Genomic DNA, 27,110 nt, shown 5'->3' with positions numbered 1-27,110 from the left:
AATGTTTTGTAGATAAAATGTTGATCAGATGCTCAAATATTTGCTGCAAATTCTAGTTTGGGGGGAAGGAAATGACAAAAGAAATGTGTAGTGCTGGGTTATTTTCTCTAAAAATAAAATGAAGGCTCGTCACAGCGGCATGAATACGAGACTTTACCACAACCTAAGAAGATGAAATGATTTTAGACTTATTTTATAGTATTAAGACATATTTTACCACATTAAGATGTATTTTTACAGTCCTGAGATGCATTTTATGGCATTAATACATATTTTCAACATGTTTTCTAGCTTCTTGAATTGACAGCAGGCACGAGACAAATCCACAAAAAAAATCTCAAAATTTTAAATAATAGTTTTAGTACAAGTGGTTTTCGTACCATACAGCTCAACATGTTAACAGATAAAACATTTTCCCCCAGCTGAGAATCTATATTGCTCATAAATAATCATGAGGAAACGATTTGGTTAAAGGGAGACACTTTTTAAAGCCGATTCACATCTGAAACTCTGAACAGAACTGGACCAGGTGAGTTCCACAACATCAGTTACCATGGAGATCTAGCTCCACAGCATCAGTTACCATGGAGATCTAGTTCCACAGCATCAGTTACCATGGAGATCTAGCTCCACAACATCAGGTTACCATGGAGATCTAACTTCATAGCATCAGTTACCATGGAGATCTAGTTCCACAGCATCAGTTACCATGGAGATCTAGCTCCACAACATCAGGTTACCATGGAGATCTAACTTCATAGCATCAGTTACCATGGAGATCTAGTTCCACAGCATCAGTTACCATGGAGATCTAGCTCCACAACATCAGGTTACCATGGAGATCTAACTTCATAGCATCAGTTACCATGGAGATCTAGTTCCACAGCATCAGTTACCATGGAGATCTAGCAGGTTAAACCTAAAAACTCTGATTTTTGGCTCAATGTTACCATGCCTCACTAACCCACTGACCTCGCTTCATGGTTCAGGCCTCAGTTGATGCATTTTGCATGTTGTTGTTGTTGTTGTTGTTGTTGTTGTTGTTGTTCAGTATCTCCAGATAAAACTGTATCTATGCTGCTTTCAGTAACTTAGAAAAAGTTTTTTCAGATTTTTGGCATCAATTTGGTACCAAAGAATCAGTTCTAGTGACATCCACAGGAAATAAAACAAATCAAACATGAACAAAACAGTGCTGTTATCACAGTAGAGCTCTTAGGATCAGTATGGATTGTTTCCTTACTGTCAGTTTATTAACTGCTCCTCCCTGTTAGTTGGAAAACTAAACCTTTCCTCTCTTATTGAGCCATTTTTCTGTTTAACAGTAACTGCAATGTCAAAAAACCTCACAAGGTTTAATCTGCCCGTAATGGATTTTAATTTAGTGTTAACGTTCCTCCAAAGACAGAAGAAAAATGAAATGACATCCGTGCAAATTGTGTTTCCACTTGATGACATTTACTTGTTTTATTCATTCTTCTCTTTCCTTAACTTGAATAATAAAACCCCTGATAGACATTTACAGACTCCTGCTTGTTTTTACCCGTTAGTAGAAACGACTTCTCAGTTAAAAACCTGTCAGCATGCAGCCTCCAGCTTCTGATGCACAGTTTGTGGTTTTACAGACGGAAAAATCTGTCAGAAATCTGTGAGATGTGACAGAAACTGACCTTCTGTGCTGCTGTATGAGGCATTTCCTCAGTGATTCAGTCAGAAAGTTTCATTTAGATCAACAGAAATTCAGCTCCATCACCAGGGAACCCTCAGTTTATGTCAGTTTGCAGGATTTTCCGTGGTTTTTCATTCTGTATCTCTTGTACATGCAACATTTTAACCATGGAACTGGACAAAATAACCGTCAAAAGCTTTAATAATTGTATAAATATCATGAATAGTTTACTGTAAATAACTTTGTGCACAACTTCAACATAACCACAGAAACTTTAAAGCTCTGTATAATATCCCAGTTATAAAAAATGCTAGTAAACAAGTTTATATGTTTATTTTAGAGGTAGTTTATAGTTTTTCTCATCTCAGCTTCTTGAATCATTAAACAGTGTTTTTAAAAGGGAGAAAATTAGCGAAATGAGAAAATAAGTCAAAGAGTTTTAGATTGAAGAAAGGTTTTTGTTTGTTTTTTTTAAAAAAAAGCTGCAAAAACTTTGATTAATGCAGCTTTAACCATTTTTACTTTACAATTTTGGGACCTCATCAATATATATTTGTGCTTCAAAATAATGCAGACTTGAGTTCTGTTTGTGGATTCAACACTGGATTCATTAATAAGCTGCAGTTTTGGAATTTTCTGGGTCCACTGATACCAAAACCTGGTGTTGCATGGTTGAACTCATACATACAGTCCCTGACAAAAGTCTTCTCGCATCAGGATATAGTAACCTTAAATGGCATATAACTTTATTTCTAATCAATCAGTTCTCACAAAAATGGTTCATTTTAATGTTAAGGGCTTTCACATTAATAACTGGGTGCAAATTGACCCCGTCATAAACTGTCCTGATGTTCTCGTCTTGGTAAAGCCCATGACATCTGTTTTTGCAAGGACAAAAGTCTTGTCATGTCTTTAAATGATTCAACCAATCACAGATTAGAAGTTCACCTGTGACAAATACTGTAACTGACACATTCCCAGGTGTGTATAAAAAGAAACACAAGACACAAGACCTTCATATGAAGCCCAACCTGATCCGGACAGCATGCCAAAGATCCAACCACAGACCAAAGTGCTGATCATCAGGACCCTGAAGACCAAGTCTGCTGCTGAGGTGGCAAATAGCTTTAATGTATCCAAATGTCAAGTAAAGAGGATAAGAAAAAGATCTGAAGAAACTGGTGACGTTTATGACAAGCCCAGGTCAGGCAGACACCTGTTAGAGAAGAGCATTTGTTGCTTTAACAGTCCAGGGCCAGCCCTTTATCAACTGCAGCAGAGATACACGTGAACTGGTCGCCAGAGATCCCTGTATCTACAAGAACAGTTTGTCAAATTCTCTCAGGTGGTGTTCTCCATAGTCAAATTAGTGCATAGAAACCAGCATTAAACAGAAGACAATAAAAAAATCGTGTTGCATTTGTCAAGGTCCACAGCTTACAGGAAGGATGGACAATGAAAAGTGGCAGAAGGTTGATTTTTCTGATGAATCATCCATTGAACTGCATCCCAATCAACGCAAATCCTGCAGAAGCTGCACTGACCCAAGATTCACCAAGAAAACAGTCAAGTTTGGTGAAAGAAAAATCATGGTTTGGGGTTACATCCGGTATGGGGTGTACGAGAGCTCTGCAGAGTGGATGGAAACATCAACAGCCTGAAGTATCAAGAAATTCTTGCTGCCCATTACATCCCAAACTATAAGAGAGGGCAAATTCTGCAGCAGAATGGCGTTCCTTCTCATACTTCAGCCTCCACATCAAAGTTACTGAAAGCAAAGAAGGTCCAGGAGCTCCAGGATTGGCCAGCTCAGTCAGCAGACATGAACATTATTGAGCATGTCTGGGGTAAAATAAAGGAGAAGGCTTGGAAGATGAAACTGAAGAATCTTGATGCACTCTGGGAGCCCCTGGGAGCCCTATCATTTAAGATGAGTTTATCAATAAGTTATTTGAGTCATTGATGAGACGTATGGATGCAGTCCTCCAAGCGCTGGAAGTCATACACAATATTAATTATTTTTTGCAAGAAACCATGACTTAATGTTCTGATGTTTTTATAGCATATTTGTGTATTCAGAATAAAGTATATGTATAATTTCAACATTATTTTTGGATGCGACAAGACTTTTGTCCAAGCAAAATCTGAGCTTTCTGTCCCAATTAAATGATAAAACTCAAGGAATGATACAAAACTTTATTTTGGCATAATAAATATAATCTAGAGGGCTTTGTCATTCATATGAGCCATTTCTGATTCCAATTGATCAACTACAAGTCCAGTTGTTATTTGTTGTTCCTACAACTTATGAGAAGCGACAAGACTTTTGTCAGGGACTGTACACACACCGCTGTATCTTCAAAAACTATATATGGAACCATTAAACTGTGGTTTTTAAGACAAACTGAAAGGCTGTAAAACCAAAACAACGACCTGAAAGAGGCTAAACTGCAGTACATCTGAGAGGAACTTTGAAAAAAGAAGATAATGTTTGTCAGTTTGAGCAACAATATTCTAGTCTTTTATGCAATAATAAAGTAATAAATAAAAAAATGCAGCTTAAACTTTTCCAAGGATGCAGAGATAAGTTCTGTTAGTGAATTTGAACATTGGAATAAGCATTAAAAATATTGTTAAATCTTAATTATGTGAGTAATGTTGACATTTTCTGCTACTAAAGCCATGTTACCGGCAGATATTGGAAGCCAGATTATCTGCTTCTGTAACCATTAAAGTGTGTTTTGAGAGGAGAAAATGAATTTAATGAGAGTAAACTGAAACCGTTCTAGACTGTAAAACCAAAACAACGAGTTGAAAGAAGCTAAAACGCTGCTCACCTGAGAGAAACTGTGAAAAAAGAAGATCATTCTGAATGAGTTTGTCAGTTTGAGCAACACTTTTCAAGTCTTTTGAGCAATAATTACGGTAAAAAAGCTGATTAGTGCAGCTTTAACTTTTCCCAGGATGCACATTTGAGTTGAATTAATGAATTTACGATTAAAACGCTGCTGAACCTCCGTCTTGTGAACCGTGCTGCAGCGTTTTCCTGCAGGTCTTTGAAGCCGTCTTATCTGCAGCAGCTCGCTGCAGTTAAACCCCACTGAGGTCTGGAAACAGAAATCTTATTACTGCAGGTCTTTTTTTGTCTGCAGAGCTGGATGAGATGAAGCGCTGTGACACTGAGCAACAGCAGACAAACTTTCTTCAAACCCACACATCTCCAGCGTAATTAACTTATCACGGCCGGCAGGAGGCTGGATGCAGTCACAACGATGCGTTCAGGGTTCACCGCTTTAACACGAGCTGGTGGATTCCTTGCAAGCTTTGCTGGAAATGATTTTTGAAGAAGCAGGGTCAAAAGTAACAGAGAGATGGTTGTAAAATAAGGCTTTTAAAGCACTGCGTAGTTTATCTTGAGAGGCAGCTGCGTTCTTATAAGATTATTTCATGTTGTCAGATTGGGAGTGAATTTATGACCAAACCACAGCGGCTCAGACCAATAAGTGTCCTGTTAGATCTACTGGCAGATGTGTTCTAAAGCATGAAGACAGATGAAGTGAGCTGCTCGATTACAGCAAAAATCATTATTATTTTAGTCAATATTTTGATTTTTTTGACTACTCACTGACTTAACTAAGATGCATGACTGATTGGACCCTACACTCTTCAAAAATGGGTAAAAAATGATGAGAATCAATGTGTTTTTATACCAATTTTGTCATTTTGGGGGAAAATAATCATTTGTATTATTGTTTGTATTATATATTTGTCCACACAAGAATGATTTCATGTTTGAAACATGTTCATTTCCCACTTTGTAACAGATTTTGAACATTATGATAATTGAAAAAGAAGAATATCACTCAGAGCAGCAATAGAAGAATGTCAACTTTCGTTTTGTAGATATTTTTCTACTCTGTCTCCAGCTGTTGCTGCTCTCCATCACCTCTTGTATGATACTATCAGTGATAAAGAGCTTTGGGTAGTAATACAAATATTACAATGTCTTTAAAAGTATAAAAAGGTAACTTGAACATTAAAATGGAATGATATAAAAAACATGTTTTGAGGAAAAATGATAAAAAAAATTTCATGACAAAGGTATTACAACAAAATGACCTAACCGGCTCATTTTTGACCCACTTGTGCATTTAAGGGTTTAACCACAAATCTAATTCAACTGACAAACAAGTAGAAGAATTTAAGATGAAAACTTGGAGTAGACCGATTATCGACCTGGTACATAATCGAGGCCGATATTTGGCATTTCCCAACTAGAGGGAAAGCACTCAGAGAGCGTAGTACTCCGCCAAAGCCGTCATTTCTTCCATATGCATGAGTATGTTATGTACGGATACCAAATTGCGTGACCTAAATATGTAGTGGGCGGCAGGAATTGATGGGACTCAGAAACACCCCCACTAATGAATCAATTGTTCCTTGTATCATTTCTGATGGATAAGTACTGTTAAGTCCTCAGTGGTGGATTTGTAGTAGGATCACAATCATGTGATCATCAGCAGGCAGCTGATAGTGTTCACTTGTTGTCATTACAGTAACATTGTGCCGCTATGTGGCAATGATACAGAAATCTTTAACAAATCCGTGGATCCAGACTATAAGCTGCTTCACTGCCAAAATCTAATCACTTAGTTCTTGTATCATTTCTGACCTTCCCTGAAAATTTCATCCAAATCCATCAGTCAGTTTTTGAGTAATGTTGCTAACAGATAGACAGACAGACAGACAAACCATCGCCAACTGTCACATAACTCCACCGCGTTCCTTGGCAGAGTAATAAACTCGTCAGTTTGCTCATTTGTGTTCTATCAGCTGCAATACCAGCAGTGTAAATGGACCACACACAAAAAGATAGTTATGTGATTTCTGCATTACCTAAACTAGAAAAGCACTCAGAGAGTGCAGACCTCCGCCAAGGATAGAGAGGAAAACAGGAAACCCATGCAGTAAAGGAGCATGAGCTGGAATCAAACCTGTGTCTCTGACACAGTTCTGTTTACGAATCACCTTGTTAACCAGTTGAGCTATCTGGACACCTTGCTCCATTTTGTTGGACGACATACTAATCTATGATGTTTTTGTCATACTTTGGACCACATACTGAAACACACTAAAAAATTCAAAGTGATCCAGAATCTAGGATCCTTTCCGGATTGCCACCAAAATTAAATCAGCTCTTCCTCTTACCATAGTCTACATCTACTCAAAATTTCATGTGAGTCTGCCCAGGCATTTTTGAGTTATCTTGCTAACAGACAGACAGACAGACAGACACACAAACGCCGGGTGTCACATAACCTCCTTGGCGGAGGTAATTAAATGCATGTAGGTTTCTACGGCAACACATTGTATGCTAACTATTGCGCTAACTAACTAACTAACGATTAAGCCCTTTTCATGGTGCAAGTCAGGAAATACTCGAAAAACTGTAAGTTCAATACACTCTTGAAGTTAGTGGGCGACAGTTCAGACTTGCTCCCAACCTTCCATCACTAGCAGGGATAAAATGAACAAAAAGAAAGCAAAAATAGCAACAACAATCCAACATAGTGACAGCAAGACGGATTCATTCTGCATCTGTTTCCTATAACAGAAACTAAACTGATCAGTTACTGTTAAATCTCCTGTGAGATACAGCAGAACTGAAGTTGACCCAAAGGCCTGCACTTAGAATAAAATCTGATCAGGAGACAACGGAAACCTCAGCAGCCCACGGCCAATAAAAACCTCCCGGGGATTCTTCAGTATGTGAACTCTGAAGTCGTTAAGCTGATGGAGAGGAAGGAACAGCTGGAAGTGGCAGTTTATGAAGGTGTATAAAGTCAAATATTAGCAATTAATCAAGTTTACAACACCAAACAAAGTGTCTGGTGAATGATAGGTTGGTCAATTTACTGTTAACTTTAAAAACTACCCTCCATGTGGAGACCCTATAAATATAGTAGGATATGGGGTGATGTACAGTAGAGGGTTATTGCTTCCTGTTACGTAATCATTGGTAAACTATGACGGAACCAACAGTCTCACTACAGTGCTGAGCTGCTATGTCACTTACATACATACATACATCCATCCTCTATACACCGCTCTATCCTCACTAGGGTCGCGGGGGGTGCTGGAGTCTATCCCAGCTGACTCGGTGAAGGCAGGGGACGCCCTGGACAGGTCACCAGTCTGTCACAGGGCTACATATACAGACAAACAATCACACTCACATTCACACCTACGGGCAATTTAGAGTGATCAATTAACCTCAGCATATTTTTGGACAGTGGGAGGAAGCCGGAGTACCCGGAGGAAACCCACACATGCACAGGGAGAACATTCAAACTCCATGCAGAAAGATCCCAGGCCCACCCCGGGATTCGAACCAGGGATCTTCTTGCTGCAAGGCGAAAGTGCTAACCACTACTCCACTAAGCAGCCACTTAAATACAACCAAATGAATTTTACTTTTTATGAGGAATCAACCGATATTGATTTTCCAGGGAGGATGCTGATTATTTGGGGTGTCCGGAAAGACCGATAACTGATATTTTTCACTAATAATGATGACTATGAGTGAAAATGTAAAATCGAAACAAGAGTGATTAAATGATCTCCTCTGTTTATGTGACTAAGATTAATCAGTTTCTCTCCTGCTGTTCTTCTCTGTTTTCTTAATATTTCACTGTTCTGTCATTTTCATTGTCCACTAAGGTCCAGATCTTAAATAATTATTGTTCTACAGATTCTGTTACAGTGTAATCTGCCTTCTAACTAAGCCACTAGTCGTTAGCATAGCATTAGCCATCGTGAGAGGAGCCAACTTCCTGGTTTGTGGTGACAGCTTGACACATTTCTGAGATCACAGAGTGGCATTTAATTTAGCATATAATTGACCAAGTAAAATACAAATAATTACTCTGCCAAAGAACAGGTTGGTTTGTCTGTCTGTCTGTCTGTTAGCAACATTACTCAAAAACAGACTAAGAGATTTGGATGAAACTTTTAGCAAAGGTCAGAAAGGACTCAAGGACCAAATGATTAGATTTTGGCAGTGATGCGGCTTATAATCTGGATCCATGGATTTGTTAAAGATTTCTGTATCATTGACAGATAGCGTCACAATGTCACTGTAACCATGACAACAAGTGAACACTACATCAGCTGCCTGCTGAAGATCACATGATTGTGATCCTACTACAAATCCACCAAGGCAGACCACGAATTGCTTAAAGATTCCATCAATCGGAAACCATATAATAACTGAGCAGTCTTGGTAGAGTACTGCGCTGTCAAAATCTAATCACTTGGTCCTTGTGTCATTTCTGACCTTCCATGAAAATTTCATCCAAATCCATTAGTCCGTTTTTGAGCAATGTTGCTAAAAGACAGACAGATGGACAGACAACCAACAGCAATTGTCACATAACTCTGCCGCACTCCTTGGCAGATTAATAAAATTATAAACAGTCTAGTGGGCTAATGTCCTCACCATTCAGTGTTGTAACACATAACAATGTGCGTGGAGCTGTTTTGTTTTAAATAAGAACGCGTTCTTTATCGCTGCATGATTTAAGCCCCATATAAACCTTCCAGTGTCACAGTTAGCGGGAAGCTAACAGAATCTGCAGGGGCTCTGAAGAGGAGGCTCGCTAATGACAAGTGGCGTCATTAACACAGCTGCAGCAAAATGGCTTTTCAAACACACTCACAGTAATGAATGATTCACACAGGAGGCAGGGGAGCTGTTGGAGGATTTCAGGTTAAAATGGGGCAAAAAAAATCCTCAAATAATACAGTCTCCACAGACAAGATTAGCAGCCAAGGAGTCTGCAATTGTGTTTCTTGCAATTAATGCAAATAGCAAACAACTTAATGGATTGAAAAACTATCTACAGTACATGATATAAACAGGTGCAAAAATGTCTCTCCTGGCTGCAGTCAGGGTAAAAACAACTCAAAGCGGACACATTAAGCACTGGTACTGACATTCCAGGCCTTACCATGGCGAGTTTCACGGTCAAACCATTTCTTTTATGGTCCCCAACGTGTCTTACAATCAAAACAATCACAATGTGAGCGTTTCCAGTCTCCGGTAGCGTCAGATTCTCTCAAATCAGTTATGAACAACACTGACAGCCTACATTTCCTTTCATTTCATGTTCCTATCATGGGAGAGACTTGTCTGGCTAGTGTAGAAATATGCACTATACATCCGTCATTTCACCTCATGGTCATGTTTACATTATACTCAGTTCTGCTTTTCTTAGCTCTTAGGTTACAAGGTTTTATGTAACGTCTACTCTTGCATTTAGACAGGGTAAGGTCGGTACGATCGACAAATTGACAAAAGAGCTGACTTTGACTTTGAGTTTGAAATATTAAAAAGGAGAACATTTCAGACTGAGTGGACCAGGTGATTGCACCGTGCAATGAGGGAAATTCACAGCATCTGTGGCCATGAAAGAGCTCAGATTCACACCTTTACCTATTGGTAACAGAACCACTGCATTCTACTAAAGCTGCTGGACAATGTTCTGCTCTATTGCTGTTCGATCCGTCAGCTGCTTTGACACGGATAACCACCAAATCCTTCTCTCCACTCTCACTGAGCTTGGCATCTCAGGACCAGCCCTCCACTGGTTCATGTCGTACCTCTCAGAGAGACACTTCAGAGTATCGTGGAGGGGAGAAGTGTCCAAACTTACAGTCTATCCACAGGGGTTCCTCAAGGATCAGTGTTTGGTCCCCTCCTCTTCTAAATAAACACAACCTCACTTGGTTCAATAATCCACTCCCATGGTTTCTAATACCATTACTACGCTGATGATACTCAGCTTTTACTGCCATTCCCCCCAGATGACCACACTCTTTTTACCTAGATCTTGCAGTTATCTCAGCATGGATGAAAAAAACGCCACCTTCAACTTAACCTCTTTAAGACTGAGCTCCTTGTCATTCCAGCCAGTCCCACTATTCAGCAAGAAACCAACATCCAGCTTGAATCAGCCTAAATCAAACCCACAAAGTCAACCAGAAACATGGGTGTCATGATTGATGACCAAATAAACTTCAAGGCTCATGTGGCTTCTGTTGCTCAGTCGTGTCGATTCGTCCTGCACAACATCAGGAAGATCAGACCCTTCCTGTGTGAACGTGCAGCACAACTCCTGGTCCAAGCTCTCATAATATCACACATCAACTACTAAAACTCCTGACTGGCAGCCCTCCCTTCATGCACAGTCAAACATCTGCAGATGATCCAGAATGCAGCAGCACGTCTGGTTTTCAAACAGCCTAAAACAGCTCATGTCACCTCGCTGTTTGGATCACTTCACTGACTTCCAGTTCAAAACTCTGACACTTGGATTCAAAACTACAATAAAAACAGCTCCCTCCTACCTGAACTCTCCCATTAAGGTCTACACTTTTTTTTTAAAAGGCTCCTGATCCAACCACCACAACAAGGCCGGTCGATAACTGGACTCTTCTCTTCTGTGGTCCCTGGTGGTGCTACCACAAGAGACCAAACTCTGTTCAATCTGCAGAGTCTCTCTCAGTCTTTAAGAAAAGACTAAAAACAAGCTCTTCACTGAACACCTTCGCACTTGATAGATTGCAAGAAAAAAAATCCTCTTATGTCTGCACTGCCTGTAAACACCACGGTCCAATTATCACACTTGAACTTGTTTTATCCAGGTTGTTTTCTCCTGACTAGATCCTTGCTAAATGTAATTGCAGAATTGTACTGTACGAATTAAAGACATACATGGTGTGCAGTAGGATTTATAAAAATAAATAATGCTGGATGAAGTTGTGGAGGTGATAACGAGGAGGCAGATCACTTTGTGGTGAGATAAGGAGCGACTTTTAATTGCCTAAAATCAAAATGCTGGTGAACAATGCTCCCAGTGGCTCACTTCACATCTTCACCCCGCTCATGCCTTTGGATTTTATTTGCTCACGATCTGATGGGAATCGGGGTGAATCTGTAATTCCTGCTGAGCGAACAATGAGAATTTCAATGACAGTGGAGCAGCTAGATTCAGAGAGAACATCGGAAATGTTTAAAAGGCAGCCGAGTCTGTGAGACGCTAACGAGCTTTAAGTGACAAACGCTGACAACCAGTACGGCGTGTCACAATTAATTATCAAAGGTTACGAACACATTCAACCTGAGAGCGGCGGCACGTCATCTGGAAATAACAGAGCAAACAAAAGACCAAAGTTTGTTTGTGAAAGAATTGCAAATCAGTGAAGAACATGACAGCGAAGAACCAGACAAAGTTCAAGTTAGCAAAGTTTGCTATTTAGAAACTGTGTCTCAGTACAAGTAATTTGTGTTGGTGTGTCTTTGGGTGAAGATAAAAAGGTACCGCAAGAATACAGTGCGTTTTATTAAATAATGTTTTCCCAAAAACTACATTAGAGAAGCCAGAAGAGCAGCGATGCAAAGACTTCAAGAAATCCTGATTAACAAACACTAAACCAGTTCAATGTTGAGCTTGAATGGATGTGAATTCAGTAACGTTAAATCATCAGCTGCAGTTGTTTAAAGGTCAGGGCTGCTCCAAAGTTTCACACTTCCACCAACTACCACCATTAAACATGAGTGTTTTTGTAAAATATGAAACAAGGGAATATAGAGCCCTGCAAATATCTACCTTCATACATTAGGACAAAGTTGTATGACCGTCAGAACTCTCTAACTCCTTTACTAGCCTTGATAATGTCCCATTCTCAATAAAACCAAGCAGAAACCAATGAGCTTTGAAATCCGCTGTACAGATGGAGACTTTTTATACAACTCAGCCATTTAAAATTGCATTAAGACAATATTTTTGTGAAAAACAAAACAAGAGAGAGAAGTTCAAATCCTGAAAACTCTTTCACATTCATACATCAGGACAAAGTTTGCATGACAGTCAGATTATCAGACTGAAGAATCAAAACATGTCCACAAATATTTGGACGAAACCAGCTTCCAGTTTGGTACTAAGAACAGTTTTAGCCTCTGTAGTTGATGCTCCTCTATGTCATAACTTTATAGGGGATAACTTTTATACAACTCTGCCATTTAAATTGGATTAAGACAATATTTTGTGAAAAACAAAACAAGAGGGAGAAGTTCAAACCCCGTAAATTGTCTCACATTCATACATCAGGACAGAATTTGCACGACTGTCAGATTATCAGAGTGAAGAATCAAATAAAGTCCACAAATATCTGGACGAAAGCAACGAACGCTGATGATCCAACAAATACTGTTTAAAGTACAGTAACTTCCTTATTAACCCTCATAATGTCACATCCTGAAAAAAAGCAAACATAAACCATTGAAGCCGATATAGAAACACTGTTAGAGTTGAATTTGTAAATACATTTATCATAATCGAGCCTTAGACCATTAACTGTGTGTGCATAGTATTTTACATGACTATTTTTATAGAATACCAGTCACTCACACCTATCTGCACACATCTCTCCCTCTCTCTCTCTCCCTAGTCTCCACATCCCAGTATATTTCCACTCTTTCAGCTGAGCACACCCCCTTGTGTAACTCAAGCTCTTATGCTATGTTTTCATTTCTGCTTGTGTATAAAATAAACTTCGTATGGGAGCAGTCTTTGTAGCTCGCACTAACGTGTCTTGTTACACTGTGCTGTGTTACCCTTGCAAGTAAAAGTTACAGTCTCCGTGTCTTTCTGGTTCGGTGAATATCTTCTTATGTTATGTGGGAGCTCTCAGCGGAGCTTCTCTCTGACAAACACCAAAAACTGTAAAACCTTGAACGTCCACTTGAGGCAGCAGCAATCCCCATAGACCTCCATGCTAAAATGTCCAACTTTACAATAGAGATAAACATGTTTACAGCCTGGTAGTAAGAACAGTTTTAGCCTCTACAGGCAATTGCCTACATCATAATTATATAGGGATGTTTTAATCATAGAATTCAGCCACTAAAATTGTATTAACACTTAAATTTTGCATAATTAAGGGCATCTGTTCACAGTTCGGCTCTTTGCCCATTTTTCAGTTAGCCTGGAGATTATAGGAGGAATTATGTCAGAATTATGATGGTTGAATTTTAAAAAAACATCTTTATATACAGTCTCTGGTAAAAAAAAAAAAAAAAAAAAAAGTAAGACTTTCTAGATCCTTTTTAAGAAACAGTGTCCTCCACAGTTGTTCCTTTGCTTTGCCTCTGGCTCTACAGTCTCAAGTCAACAAGAATCTTTGGTTTTCTTTGTTTGCTGCTGCGTTAATCTTTGAAGCTTGCGGTGCAAAAGGAAGCTGGAAATACTGAGCTAAAGAGGATGAAGTTTTTCTTGGACGTAAAGGAAGTAAAAACATTCTGATTGTTCATTAACTGCTTAAATCCGATGAGAAGCAGCGATGAACTCTTTCCATTAAGTTCTTCACGATACCACTGAATGGATCTGTCTCCTCGATATCTTTAATCCTCCTTCCTCACACTGTTCAGAGGTTCTTTTGTTCCCCCAACCACCGGCACATTTTTACAAGAAAGAGCTCTGAACGGAGCGGCAGTGTACTGTAGACAGAACCAGAAGCTGAGCGGTTTAGCTATTTAAAGGAGCTGCTCATGAACTTTTTTTGGGACTAAATATAACAGGAGAAGCAACCAAAGCATGGACAACAAAAACCCAAAGGATAGGAAGAACAAAAAAGCCGGTGCTGGACTTGAAATCTAACTTACTGCAGCACAATTTTGTCTTTTCCCTCCATATTAAAGGATGCTGGGATCAGGATACAGCTGCTGGTTGAATGTTTGGCTGCTTGTAGCTTTTGGGTTTCTATAAAAGCTAAAAATTCATGCAGCAGGTCAACTGGTTGTTCTCAAAGGTGTCAAAATTAGCACTTTATGGTAACAGCTTACTGGTATATATCTACACTACCATCCAAAAGTTTCGGGTCCCTTAGAAATGTCCTTATTTTTGAAAGACAAGCTGTTTTTTCAATGACGACAACATTAAATGAATGATAAATCCAGTCTAGACATTGTTAATGTTGTAAATGACTATTGTAGCTGGAAACGGCTGATTTTTAATGGAATATCTCCATAGGAGTACAGAGGAACATTTCCAGCAACCATCACTCCTGTGTTCTAATGCTACATTGTGTTAGCTAATGGTGTTGAAAGGCTCATTGATGATTAGAAAACCCTTGTGCAGTTATGTAAGCACATGGATAAAAGTGAAACTTTTTATGGTAAACATGAAACTTTTAGTGTATATTTACTATATCTAGGAAGTTCACACCAATCAATCGAAGCTGAAGAGGCCTCTTGAATGAAGGTAAAATTGATTCAAGAACCAAAAAAACAAAAACAAAGACCAGTTGCTTTCTACTGAAGTTCTAAGGATTAATACGACCTGGAAGACTGAGGCCTTGTCCACATGAAAACACAACTTTTTGATTTTAAAAACAGAGGTTTGGAAAACTCCGACCAAAGTGGAGGTTTGGGAAAAACCCCGGGTATGCGTTTACGTGTGGAGAGAAATAAGCGCAGTTTTAGGAGTGCAGGTGGGAGAGACGCCGCCACTTTTGGGTGAAAGCTTATTCTGATTGGATAAGCTTTATATATATTTACATTTATTCGGCTATGTGTGGATGGAGATTTTTGTAGAAAACGGGGACGTGTGGCCTCAGATTTTTTGCTAAACGGAGGTGGGCGGATGTTCGGTTTTAAAAATACCCGGCTACGTGTGGACATGCCCTGAGAATAGTTGGGAGATTATAATATTCAACTTCTTTTATGAATATAACCCTGCAATTGACGCAGAGCTCCTCCTGTACTAGAAAAAGAAAAGTTTACGTTTTAGCAAGTGGTTCTGTTTTGAAAGCCAGACATTTAGCTCTCTTCTACTGAAACATTTTACCCAAGAGAAAGGCAAAGTTATGCTTATTTTATGGAAGAAGATCCCATTTTTCTTTTTTTCAGTCAGAAAACATCTTGTTTTTTCCACATTTTGATCCACAATCAATAAAATCCTGGACAGTCAGCCAATTCTTGCTGTTTTTAGAGGAATTAATTAGAAGTTTAACCAGTTTTGACCGCTCACGTCCACTAAAATGTACGATATGTGATACACAGGCTGAACAGATTTTAGTCTAGCTTCCAGTTCAGTTCATTGGAGACACCAACAGTCCGACTGGGCAGCTGCTACTGACCATAAGGACCAGACAGATTTAATTATCCTTAGGCTCATTTATTACTTTAATGTCAGCAGTCTGAATAACAGGAGTTCATCTGCAACTACAACAGTACAATATACACAAATATACACAACCAGTCAAAGGTTTGGACACTCCTTCTCATTTAATGCTTTTATTTATTTGTATTATTTTCTGCATTGTAGATTAATTCTGAATATTAACACTTTCTTGTTTCCAACATAATTCCATATGTGTTCTTTTATAGTTTGGATGTCTTCATTATTTCTCTACAATGTATAAAATAACTAAATAAAAAACACCGAATGAGAAGGTGTGTCCAAACCTTTGACTGGTAGTGTACATATATAGATAATGTCACAGAAAACATTATTAGACCACCCTTGTTTTGTTGTTCATCTTGTTCATTTTAATGCCTGGTACAACTAAAGGTACATTTGTTCGGACAAAAATAATGCTAACACCAAAGAGAGCTCAGAAGAGTTTCATTTAAGAGTTGATATCTCGACATGTTCCGTGGCTTTCTTGATAATAAACAAAATCACTTCAGTTCTTCCATAAATAGCTATGGCATTGTACTGATAAAAACAGCTTTTAGGCATTCCATGTTTTCTTTTCTGTCTGTTTTAGTCCCATGATCCACACAGGAGTTAGTACTTGATTGCATAATCTTTATTTTTGCTGATAACGGTGGTCCAATATTTTTTTTTCCATGACTGTGTATGGGTCAATATATAACTGTGGGACTGTTTGTATCATAGTTGACTTTTTTATGTTTTCAGGTCTAAAATCAACATGGCCACCTATAAACAAACATCATATGGCATTTTTACAGAAAGATTATTCTAAATATTATACATGCAACTGAGTAAAATTTAAACTGAAAGTTGTTTACAAAGATATTGTAGTAAACCTGTTGACATGCCATAAATCCACACTTGACTCATACACTACTTTATATGAAATAACTCAGAAAGCCTTGGAGTCTTGCCAGTCTTTTCTTCAGGAGGAAATGACATCATGTGGAGCAGGTCATGTGATCTGGAATTAACACACTTCCTTGAGAGGTGTTTTTGTAATGGGTAACTTAGATGAAAGTGATTTCTCAGACACAGAAAAAAATTGATATATTGGCAAAAAAGAAACATCTGTCATGATTATCTCAACTTAATAAAACAAAAACAATCAAAGCTATTTTTGAATGAGCTCATTTTCTTATTGTTTATCTAATTAGAAGGTAGCTGTTATTAAATTTGGATGGTTATTTAGTTGACATTTTAGCGATATCCAGTCATTTTTTACTAATAAGTGATTGTTTCCATAATAAATAATCACAGAATTTGTAAAGACACGATCATAATAAACATAAAAAACATGATTTTTTTTTTACATTTAATAGAAATGTATGCAAGATACATCCCATGGACGTCTCTTAACTATATACTGACCATCTTTTCCTTGGTTTCCTCCATTATCTCCACCATCCTCCTCGTCACTGTTGCCTGTTTTGTTTCTCCTTTTCTTCAGCTCTGGGAACCAAATCGTCGCCGCATCGCTGTCATGGAAACGTCGTCACAGAAACCAGTTTTAAAACTCCAGTTTACTGTGAGGTTCACTTTCAGCTCTTATGGTTATGTCCCCACTTTTTCAGATGAGGGTTGTCTTGAAACTACAAATATTTCTAGTTTTCCAGCAGATTTACATTCAAGCAAAGCAGCAGATATTCAGCTACCTCGGTCTCTGTGATGTTTCTAAGTGTTGCAGCTGCTCTGGGTGACATATTTTCTACCATGCTATTAATAAGGAAGCTTCTGATTTAGTGTTTTAAGCGTGCAGAGTTTAGAAACGAAGCGAGTCGACTGAGCAGGACGCCTGCCAACCTCTCGAGACGACTTGTTCAACAAAAAGGTCAAACATGTTTCTGTTCTCGGCGCTGGAGAGCCCCTCCACGCCGAAACTGTGAAGAGCGTTGAGGCCGCCGCGTCATCGGAGCAGCTGCCGTGAATACTTAAAAGCCTTTTTTAAATTCCCTCGCAGCTGTTTCGTCATTTTCAGCCTCTTTTCTGAACAATGAGCTCCGTCTCTCCTCTCAGATGCCTGAAAGTTTGATGCAGCTCATCGTTCATAATTCAAACCAGACCTTCTCACTGTTCTTTACTTCCAAATCCTCCTCCCTCAATTTATTTTTCCCCCGAGGTTCTTCCTCTCGCTCTGTTCTTTTACTGTGAAATCCCAGCTCGTATCGGTTGCCATGGCTACCACGATGCTCAGACCATGTGACCAGAACTCACCAGAAATAAAGCAGCTTGATGAAAGATGGAGCTCAAGAACGGCGTCTTATTGCTGGTTTTTGATGAGGAACTCGTCCCACAGCTTTGAAAAAACATCAAATGAAGCATCAAAACGTTTTATTAGCGATTTGCTAATAAACTAATCAGGATGTCTCTAAATGAAGATCCAGCAATACTTGAGAAGCTTCTAGAAAGAAGTGGAGCTTTTAACTTTTCCAAAAAATACTAAACAGTAGATAAACACGATTTTCATGGACTTTAATGTAGGCTGGAAGCATTAGCATGGCCATCTAACTTATTTACAAGAAACATGTCAATCAACGAAGCTCATTTTTTTGTTCTTCCTCGGGTTTATTCTTGTTAGAAACTCTTCCAACGCAATTTTCAGCGCTTATCTTGTCCTGCAGCTTTTAGAAAACCCGTAAAATTACACGTCAAAATGTGGGTCTCGATTGGGAATAGTGTGTTGTGACTTTGGCAGCGATTCGTTACACATTTTTGCAAAATTCGTACAAAACTGCAATAAAAATCCCAATTGAAATGAATGGGAAGTTGACCAAAACCGGCCATCTTTTGAAGCCTGTATCTATGTCAGATTTTACAGTAGAAACCTAATTTAAAGTTTAAATGGGTCACAAAGCTTTAAATGTGATACCTGTAAATCAGTATTTTGATATCTTTTACAGTTTTTGCACAATCATAGTTACTTAAGCTAAAAACTACAGTTGACTTCGTCTCCTTAGTTTCTCCTCTACGTGAACAATTTATACATACAAAGTGTATAAATCTGAGCTTTTACTTTGAAAATGTATCAATCAGCCAACCAGCTGTGAGTTGTTTGTCTGCATATTACTCCGCCATGTTCCTTGGCAGAGTTGTGTGATGATCGGCGTTGGCTTATCTGTTTGTCTGTCTGTCAGCAACATCACTCAAAAACAGATGGATTTAAATGAAATTTTCAGGGAAGGTCAGAAATGACACAAGGACCAAGTGATTAGATTTTGGCAGTGATGCAGCTTATAGTCTGGATCCATGGATTTGTTTAAGATTTCTGTATCAGTATGAGATAGTGGCACAGCATCCCTGTAACCATGACAACAAGTGAACACTACATCAGCTGCCTGCTGATGATCACATGATTGTGATCCTGCTACAAATCCACCACTGAGGACTTAAAAGCATAGGCGTCAGTTTAGGGGGGGACGGTAGGGATGTGTCCCCCCCACTTTTTGTCAGGGGTCATTTTGTCTCCAACACATTCAAATTCTTCACATGCAAGCCGTTGTAAACCCAGTTATTTTCAGCAGTATAGAAAATTCCGACGCTCCTGAATGCATCATCTGCACTTGGCCGAGAGTTGCACAGACATGCAGCACTCCTTCGAGCTTCCGCCTTTGGTGCAGTGGTTGTGAGTTCGAGCCCAGCTTGTGGCATTTTGCCGCCATTCTTCGACATTTTCTCAAAGTGCTGTGGTCTCCATCCCCCCCACTTTTAAAAACAAACTGACGCCCTTGCTTATAAGGACTTACCCATCAGAAATGATACAAGGAACAACTGATTAAATTGTAGGAGTGTTTCTGAGTCCTATCAATTCTGTCCACCCGCTACATATTTAGGTCACGCGATTTGGTATCCGTACATAATGTACACATGCATAACACACGCCTGTGCTCACTACAAGGTCATTTTGTTTGTGGGTACATCTGTATTAAATGAAAACATTCTATGTTGCTGTGATTTCTGATCATCAATAACTAATAAACAAATGCTGATTTACTTTTTCAGTCGTGAAACTTTCAACACCGACTTTCCCCGTCTACCTGCTTCATAAAAATGTTATTTAAATCAGGTTTTACATCACGTTTGTCTTGTCTTGATGTTAAAACTGGATTATCTGTTCTTGTCGACACCCTGCAGAAGTTAAATCTTAATTCTGTCCCGCTCAGCTTCACAGTGTTGATCCAAGAGGGCAGTTATTGCCAATAAATCTGATCAGATCAGTGTGTTAGGACACGCTGGACAAGTTCATGTTTGCATGAAGCAGAGAAAAAATGTGGAGCGACTGAAAGCTGCAGCTTCCATCGAAGCCACTGGATGATTCTCTGTATAATGCAGGGATCCAATTTAACACTTGAGAGAGTATTAACAGCTCAACACAAATGTTTGCAGAGCAGCCGCAGAGGAAATAATCCCAAAGTTTCCTCTAATGCACCTCGCATGTCTGCAGAGGAAAATCCTAAATGGAGGAGCTGCTCAGCACGCTTATCTCCACGGAAACGGCAGCAAAGAATCCGACAAAAAACATTAAATTAGACGTATGGTGGGTGATTTGAATAATTTAACTTATTCTGTGACTGTTTAGCTTTTTATGTGTCAAAAGATATTTAAAAAAAATGCTTTTTAAGGGAAAAAAATTAGTCAAAGTCACAACATAAGATGGATATTTAACTGAACAAGACGTAAAATCCAAGAAAAAAGAGCCAATAATCAGTCAGTTCAAATCAAAGAAATGTTAAAATCAGTTTCAAATCAGATAAAAAAAAAAACAGCTTTAAATGATCAAAACAAATACAAAGCTGGATAATAAATCCAGAAATGTTGCATAACTGATGATTAATACGCTAAAGCAGAGCTGGTTTAAGAAAAAAATGCTAGCAATTAAATAATAATAATAATAATAATAAGCATGAAAATGTCATAAAACCATCATTCAGCCGTTCATTTAGTTACTAAAGCTGTTTTATCCTCATTGTTGCTGAAAAACATTTGAACATGTAGCTTTGCTCTCATATAGAACTTAGTGGAGCTGATTTAAAAGTCAAATAAAGGAGCTGTTCTTCTGACGTGGTGAAAAAATGATTTTAAAAAACAGAATCTGTTCTCCAAAGAATCTCTGTACAACTGAGTTTCTTTTTTGCAACCAAATCTTATTTTCAATGTTTTTTCACAAGCACATTTTTTGCACGTTTCAACAAACTCCATGTAAATGTCATGAAATAAAATTTAAAAAAAAACAACAAAAAACTGAAATATGTGTTAAGAAGAACCAGACAGAATTCTCTTGCAGATTTGACACGAAAAACGAGAATCATGCGAGTTCTCTTTTTGAATCAGGCAGAAAAACAAGTTTATTTGCATTACTGGTCATTTTCAATCTGTCTTCGTTGTTTTTTTTGTCTAATTTTTGTCATTTTCAATCTTTTTGCTGTTTTTGTCATTTTCCTCTCTCTCTATCTATCTATCTATCTATCTATCTATCTATCTATCTATCTATCTATCTATCTATCTATATATAGATAGATAGATAGATAGATAGATAGATAGATAGATAGATAGATAGATAGATAGATAGATCGATAGATAGATCGATAGATAGTCTCATTTTTGTGTCATTTCCGATCTTTTTTTGTTGTTTTTTTATAATTTCAATGTCTTTTTACATCATTTCTTGTCATTTTCAATCTTTTAGTTGTTTTTTGTCTATTTTTTTTAATTTATGGATCCATGCTTTCATGATGTTTACGCCACATTCTGACTATCCAAACCTCTGCTAAGTTGAAGACTCAGCGTTTTTCCAGTCTTCTATTGTCCAGTTTTGGTGAGTCTGTGTGAATTGCAGCTTTAGTTTCCTGATCTCAGCTGACAGTAATGAACCCGTTGTGGTCTTCTGCTGCTGTAGAACATCTTCAAGGTTGTTGTGCGTTCAGATGGTATTCTGCATTCCTTGGTTGTAACCAGTGGTTATTTAAGTCACTGCTTCCTTTCTATCGTCTCCAACCAGTCTGTCATTCTCCTCTGACCTCTCACATTAACAAGATGTTTTGGCTCCTAAACGACTGGGGGGAGATATAACATTCATCGTAGTTGGTTCAACTGCGAAAACACTGGTGTGAATGCGAACCGAACCAGTTGAAATTAGCAACATTGTAACAACTTTTGGGTCCAAACGAACCACTCTAACAGACTAACAGGTGTGAAAGCACCCTTAAATTCTCTTTCTTCTCCATTCTGATGCTCGGTTTGACCTCCAGCAGGTTGTCTGGACCACGTCTGCATGGACTCCCTGCAGCTAGTTAAATGTTTTGCTAATCGTGGAAGGAACCGGTTAAATCACTGCTGGTGTTTCTGTGGTTTAGCTCCATCAACAAGCAGATGGAAGAAGCAAATAGCTGCATATGTTTCCATTACTGCGTGTGGAAATAAAGGCGGCAGGCGGCCGGTTTAAGTGTTTGCATGAAGCTTTAACAGACCTCATCATGCATCGAGTTAATTCTTCATAAATCCGACACAAAGCCGCCTCCGAGGGCGACTTCAACAATCAGGATTGGGTTTTCCGAGACTCGCGGCAGATTTAAAAGCAGATAACGCTCAGACAGTCGGATTATGGAACCGACACGACATCTTTGTGATGTTTTCCTTCCTCTCGTCGTCTCGTTTGGCCTCCGATCAAACAGCCGGACTCCTCACCACTCTGTGAAGGAAACAAACTGATTGTTTAAGGAGTCTAAGCCGGTAATGAAGCAGCGTTTGTGTTCAACAGGGATATTTCAGGGATATCTGTGAGATCTCATTAGTGCTCTGGTTTCTGCTTTTCTAAATGAATGTGTTTGCATGTAAAGTTGCTCCGGGGGTTTCTCACCAGATGAATAGATTTAGTTTTGCCTCCAGGAGGAAAATGCTGCTTTTAGATGGTGAGACCAACGATAAGAACTGAGTGAGATTCTCCTCCACAGTCCTAAAAATGAACCATCTGAATGAAGAAAACTGTCATTTTATATCACATAAATGAAGAAATAAAGCAAATTAATTAACTCAGAACGTTGGTACGCAGAGTTCCAGTTCTACAGGAGATCTTTGAACAAACTGAAGCTTCCTGCTACTGAGATTTCCAAGAACTAATGAGGAGTTTAGAGGAAGCTTTTAAAAAGAAGTGGAGCTAGTGTCTCTTTTTTGTCATTTTCAGACTCTTTTTGTTGTTGTATTTTTGTCATTTTTAATCAGTTTTATTGTTTGTTGTCTCATTTTCTCTGTTTAATATTTTTTTGTCAAAATTTTCATCATTGTTAAGCTCTTTTTGTTGCTTTTTTATCAAATTTTTTGTCATTGCTTGGCAGTTTGTTTTTTTTTGTCATGTTCAGTCTGTTTTGTTGGGATTTTTTTGGTCTCATTTTCAGTAATTTTCAATCGCTTTTTGTTCCTCTATTGTCAAATTTTCATCATTTTCTGTCTCTTTTTGTTTTTTTGACAATTTTCTCATCATTTTTAGGCTCTTTTTGTTGTTGTTTTTTGAATCTGTTTTTGTTGTTTTTGTCAAAGTTTTCATCATTTTCAGTCTCTTTCTTGTTTTTTGTCAAATGTTTCATCATTTTCAGGCTCTTTTTGGTGTTTTTTGTTATTTTCAATCTGTTTTTGTTGTTTTTTTGTCAAATTTTTCATCATTTTGCTCTGTGGGTTTCTTTTAGATGGTGAGACAAACAATAAAATCTGAGTGATTTTCCTACACAGTCCTAAAAATGAACCATCTAAATCATTTTGTATCCAAAAAACAAAGAAATGAAGAAATTAACACAGATCCTACGACAAATTGTTCGCTGTGGCCTTGTTGGAACTTTTCCATCAGAACTTTTCCGTGGACGGAGCAGCCTTGACGGAGTGCTGCGCTTTTCTAGTTTTTTGTTTGATGATCCGTTTACTGCTGTTTTCTCACATTTTAACCTCATTTCTAAGGTTTTACAGGCTTTAAATAGCAGCTCATCAACCACATCCAGCAGGTTTTAGCAGGATGTGAAGCTGAAATAGACACCATCGTGCAGATTTTGTTGGATGTGGCTTCAAATCTCTCCAGAGCATTCAGCATTTAGGAACCAGTCGAGGTAAAAATCCTCCAAAGTAAAAGCAAAATCTGCCACTTCTCAATACGAGCTTCAAATAAAAGGAGAGTCCGGCTTTTGTGGAGCTTCCTGAGGTTCTGTGAATGGGTTTGTGGCTCAGACATCCCAGCCTGAGTCACCGCTGTACCGGATTCAAAGGAGGTCTGGAGCCAAGAAAATCATTCAGTGTGACTGAGGAGGTCAGAAATGTAGAGAGTAGAACATAAAGAGACGTATGGAGGAGCTGCTGAGTCACAAAGAAGAGCAGGGAGGATGTTAAAAACAGAGAAGAAGAGGTAGAAGTTACAGAAGATGAAGAAATAAAAAGGATCTAAAGGAGGCAAAAGGTGCAGGAAGATTAAAAAACAAAGAACAACGTGTTGAAAATCCTCCTCAGTCAAATGAAAGCCTTTCTCTCCCTGAGAGCAGCAGATGCCCCCAAGGTTAACCGTCCAATCAGCCGCTTTGCTGTGCGTATCCACGGAGACGGTGGCTCCTCGTGATGACATCAACGCGATGACATCATCGCTGAGGTTTTCCAAAGGACTTCTATTGAATCCTCTCTCTGGTTTTATTTCTGATTCACACTGCTGATAAATAAAACTTTAAAAACCAGAACATTTAAATTAATTGAATTAAAACCTTCATCTGTTGTTAGAAGGAGTTTTTGTATCATTTCTGATGTCAACAAACTCAATTTTAACACTTTATAGAAGCTGAAATCTGCATTGACAGAGTTGGAACTCAAGAATCTATTCATTTATTTACTACTCTTCTTGGAACTTATTAGCACAATTCTACTTTTAAAAAAGTCTGACTGTGTGAATGTTCTGACAGGACTTCACTGTGCAATGATAACAAAGGATCCTATTCTATGTGATAATTATGTATATAATACCTTCAAGCAGGACGGAAATTACAGGTATAATAATGACATATCTGATAACCTGGATCCAATAACCTGGATATTAATGCACACAAGTGTCAATAATCTGGATATTAATACATAAAATTCTTAAAACCTGAATGTTAGGGCACAAAATTGTCATAAATCTAGATATATTAAAATATAAAATTATTAATACCTGGATAATAATGTACAAAAGTGCCAAAAACCAGAATATCAACACATAAAACTATCAAAAACCCTGATATCAATGCTCAAAAGTGTCAATAATCTGGATATTAATGCCAAAAAGTGCCAAAAACCAGGACATTAACATAAAAACTGAAAACTCGAGCTCAAAACTGCCAAAAACCTGAATATTAGCACATAAAACTATGAAAAAACCCGGATATCAATGCAAAGAAGTGCAACAAAAATGGATAACACACAAAACTATCAAGAATCTGTAAAATACTGCAAAAAAACAAACAAAAAAAACAGGATATTAACAACATAAAACTATCAATAACCTGGATATTAATGTACAAAGTGTCAATAATCTGGACATTAGCACACAAAATTGTTAAAACATGAATATTAGAGAACAAAACTATCAAAAACGTACATATATTAACACACAAAACTATCAATAATCTGTAAAATAACACAAAAAGTGTCAAAAATCAGGATACTAACACATAAAACTATCAACAACCCTGATACTAGCACACAAAAGTGTCAATAATCTGTATATAAAAGCTATAAAAATTGTTAAAACTTAAATATTAGGGCAGAAAACTGTCAAAAACTTAGATATATTAACACAAAAAAATCAATATCCTGAATATCATACAAAAACCAAAATATTAACACAAAACTTTCAATAACCTGTAAAATAAAGTTAAAAAGTGCCAAACACCAGGATACAAACACAGAAAACTATCAATAACCTGGATATTAATCCATGCAAGTGTCAATAATCAGGATATTAATACACAAAATTGTTAAAACCTGAATATTAGAGCACAAAACCGTCAAAAATCTAAACATATTAACACACAAAACTGTCAATAATCTGGATAATAACGCAGAAAAGTGCCAAAAATCAGGATATTAACACATAAAATTATCAATAACCCTGATATTAATGCACAAACGTGTCAGTAATGTGGGCATTAACACACAAAACTATCAAGAACCTGTAAAATCATGCCAAAAAAAAGTGGTAAAAATCTGTACATTACCACATGAAACGGTTAAAAACCTGCATATCTATGCACAAAACCGCTACCTTCAGTCAGGATTTAAATTTTAGGGATTATAATGACATAGCTGATGCTAAATTAGGTAATAAAAGAAGAAGTATAGTGGTTTTAACTATTTATTTTAAAATAAAATGCATTTAAACTGTTTAAATGTGATCTTACATGGAAAACAAGCTGCTTTATTATGAAAAAACAGGACATAATCTGTTACAGTGACGTCCTTGTCCCGTATCTTGTATTAATGCTGTAATAAATATGAGATCCAGGTGTGAAGACTGATCCAGATTTATCACATAATTAGGAGATTCTGATCTCTGTTTGGCTATTTTTGGGTGAGAATTTCAGATTTAACTTCATATCATGGATAAAAATCTGACTGTTTGACCTTTTAAAATGCAAACTACATTAAAATTAACTCGTTGCTCCAGTAAGGCAGCAGATGAAGCACTACATCGTATTTTTTATTAAGTGACTGGAGGGATTTTAGTGCAGAAGGAGGACGGTTGACTTGCAGAAGATCTGAAATGACGATTTCATGCTGCAGCTGTCTGACATGAGTCCATCTGTTGGTTTGGTAATGCAGCTTTGGGTTTTAATCTATGGCATGGATGAGGTCACACACACACACACACACACACACATGTTTATTTTTCTATACCGGTGGGGACTTACCATTGACTCCCATTCATATCTAACTCCTAACCCTTACCCTAACCCTAACCTTAACCATCACCAAATCAATGCCTAACCCTAAACAAACATTTTTGCACTTTTACATTTTTTATTAACAACAATATGGCCAAGAAAACGGTGTTGCCACCCGTGGGGACCTCATTTTAGGTCCCCACCGTAAGACAAGTCCCCACCTTTATAGCAAATAGTCAGGTCAAAGTCCCCACCGGTATAGCAGAAACAAGTACACACACA

General features: G+C 38.0%; 2 protein-coding genes across 3 annotated transcripts in view; both read right to left on the bottom strand.

The window, feature by feature from the left end:
• The window catches only part of LOC110959203 (kelch domain-containing protein 8B-like), a 293,431-nt gene that overhangs the window by 232,758 nt on the left and 33,563 nt on the right, over positions 1-27,110 (bottom strand). The window lies entirely within an intron of this gene.
• LOC127534507 (uncharacterized) overlaps positions 26,347-27,110 on the bottom strand; it is a 6,054-nt gene continuing 5,290 nt past the window's right edge. The window contains exon 2 of the mRNA XM_051949820.1: positions 26,347-27,110. This exon is cut by the window's right edge and continues 3,976 nt beyond it. Coding sequence (XP_051805780.1) covers positions 27,070-27,110 — 41 coding nt within the window. The 3' untranslated portion in view covers positions 26,347-27,069.

Source organism: Acanthochromis polyacanthus, chromosome 6, assembly GCF_021347895.1.
Source record: "Acanthochromis polyacanthus isolate Apoly-LR-REF ecotype Palm Island chromosome 6, KAUST_Apoly_ChrSc, whole genome shotgun sequence".
In the NCBI taxonomy this organism is placed as follows: domain Eukaryota; kingdom Metazoa; phylum Chordata; class Actinopteri; family Pomacentridae; genus Acanthochromis; species Acanthochromis polyacanthus.
Note: the sequence above shows the minus strand (reverse complement) of the source record. Positions and strands in the feature narration are given on the sequence as shown.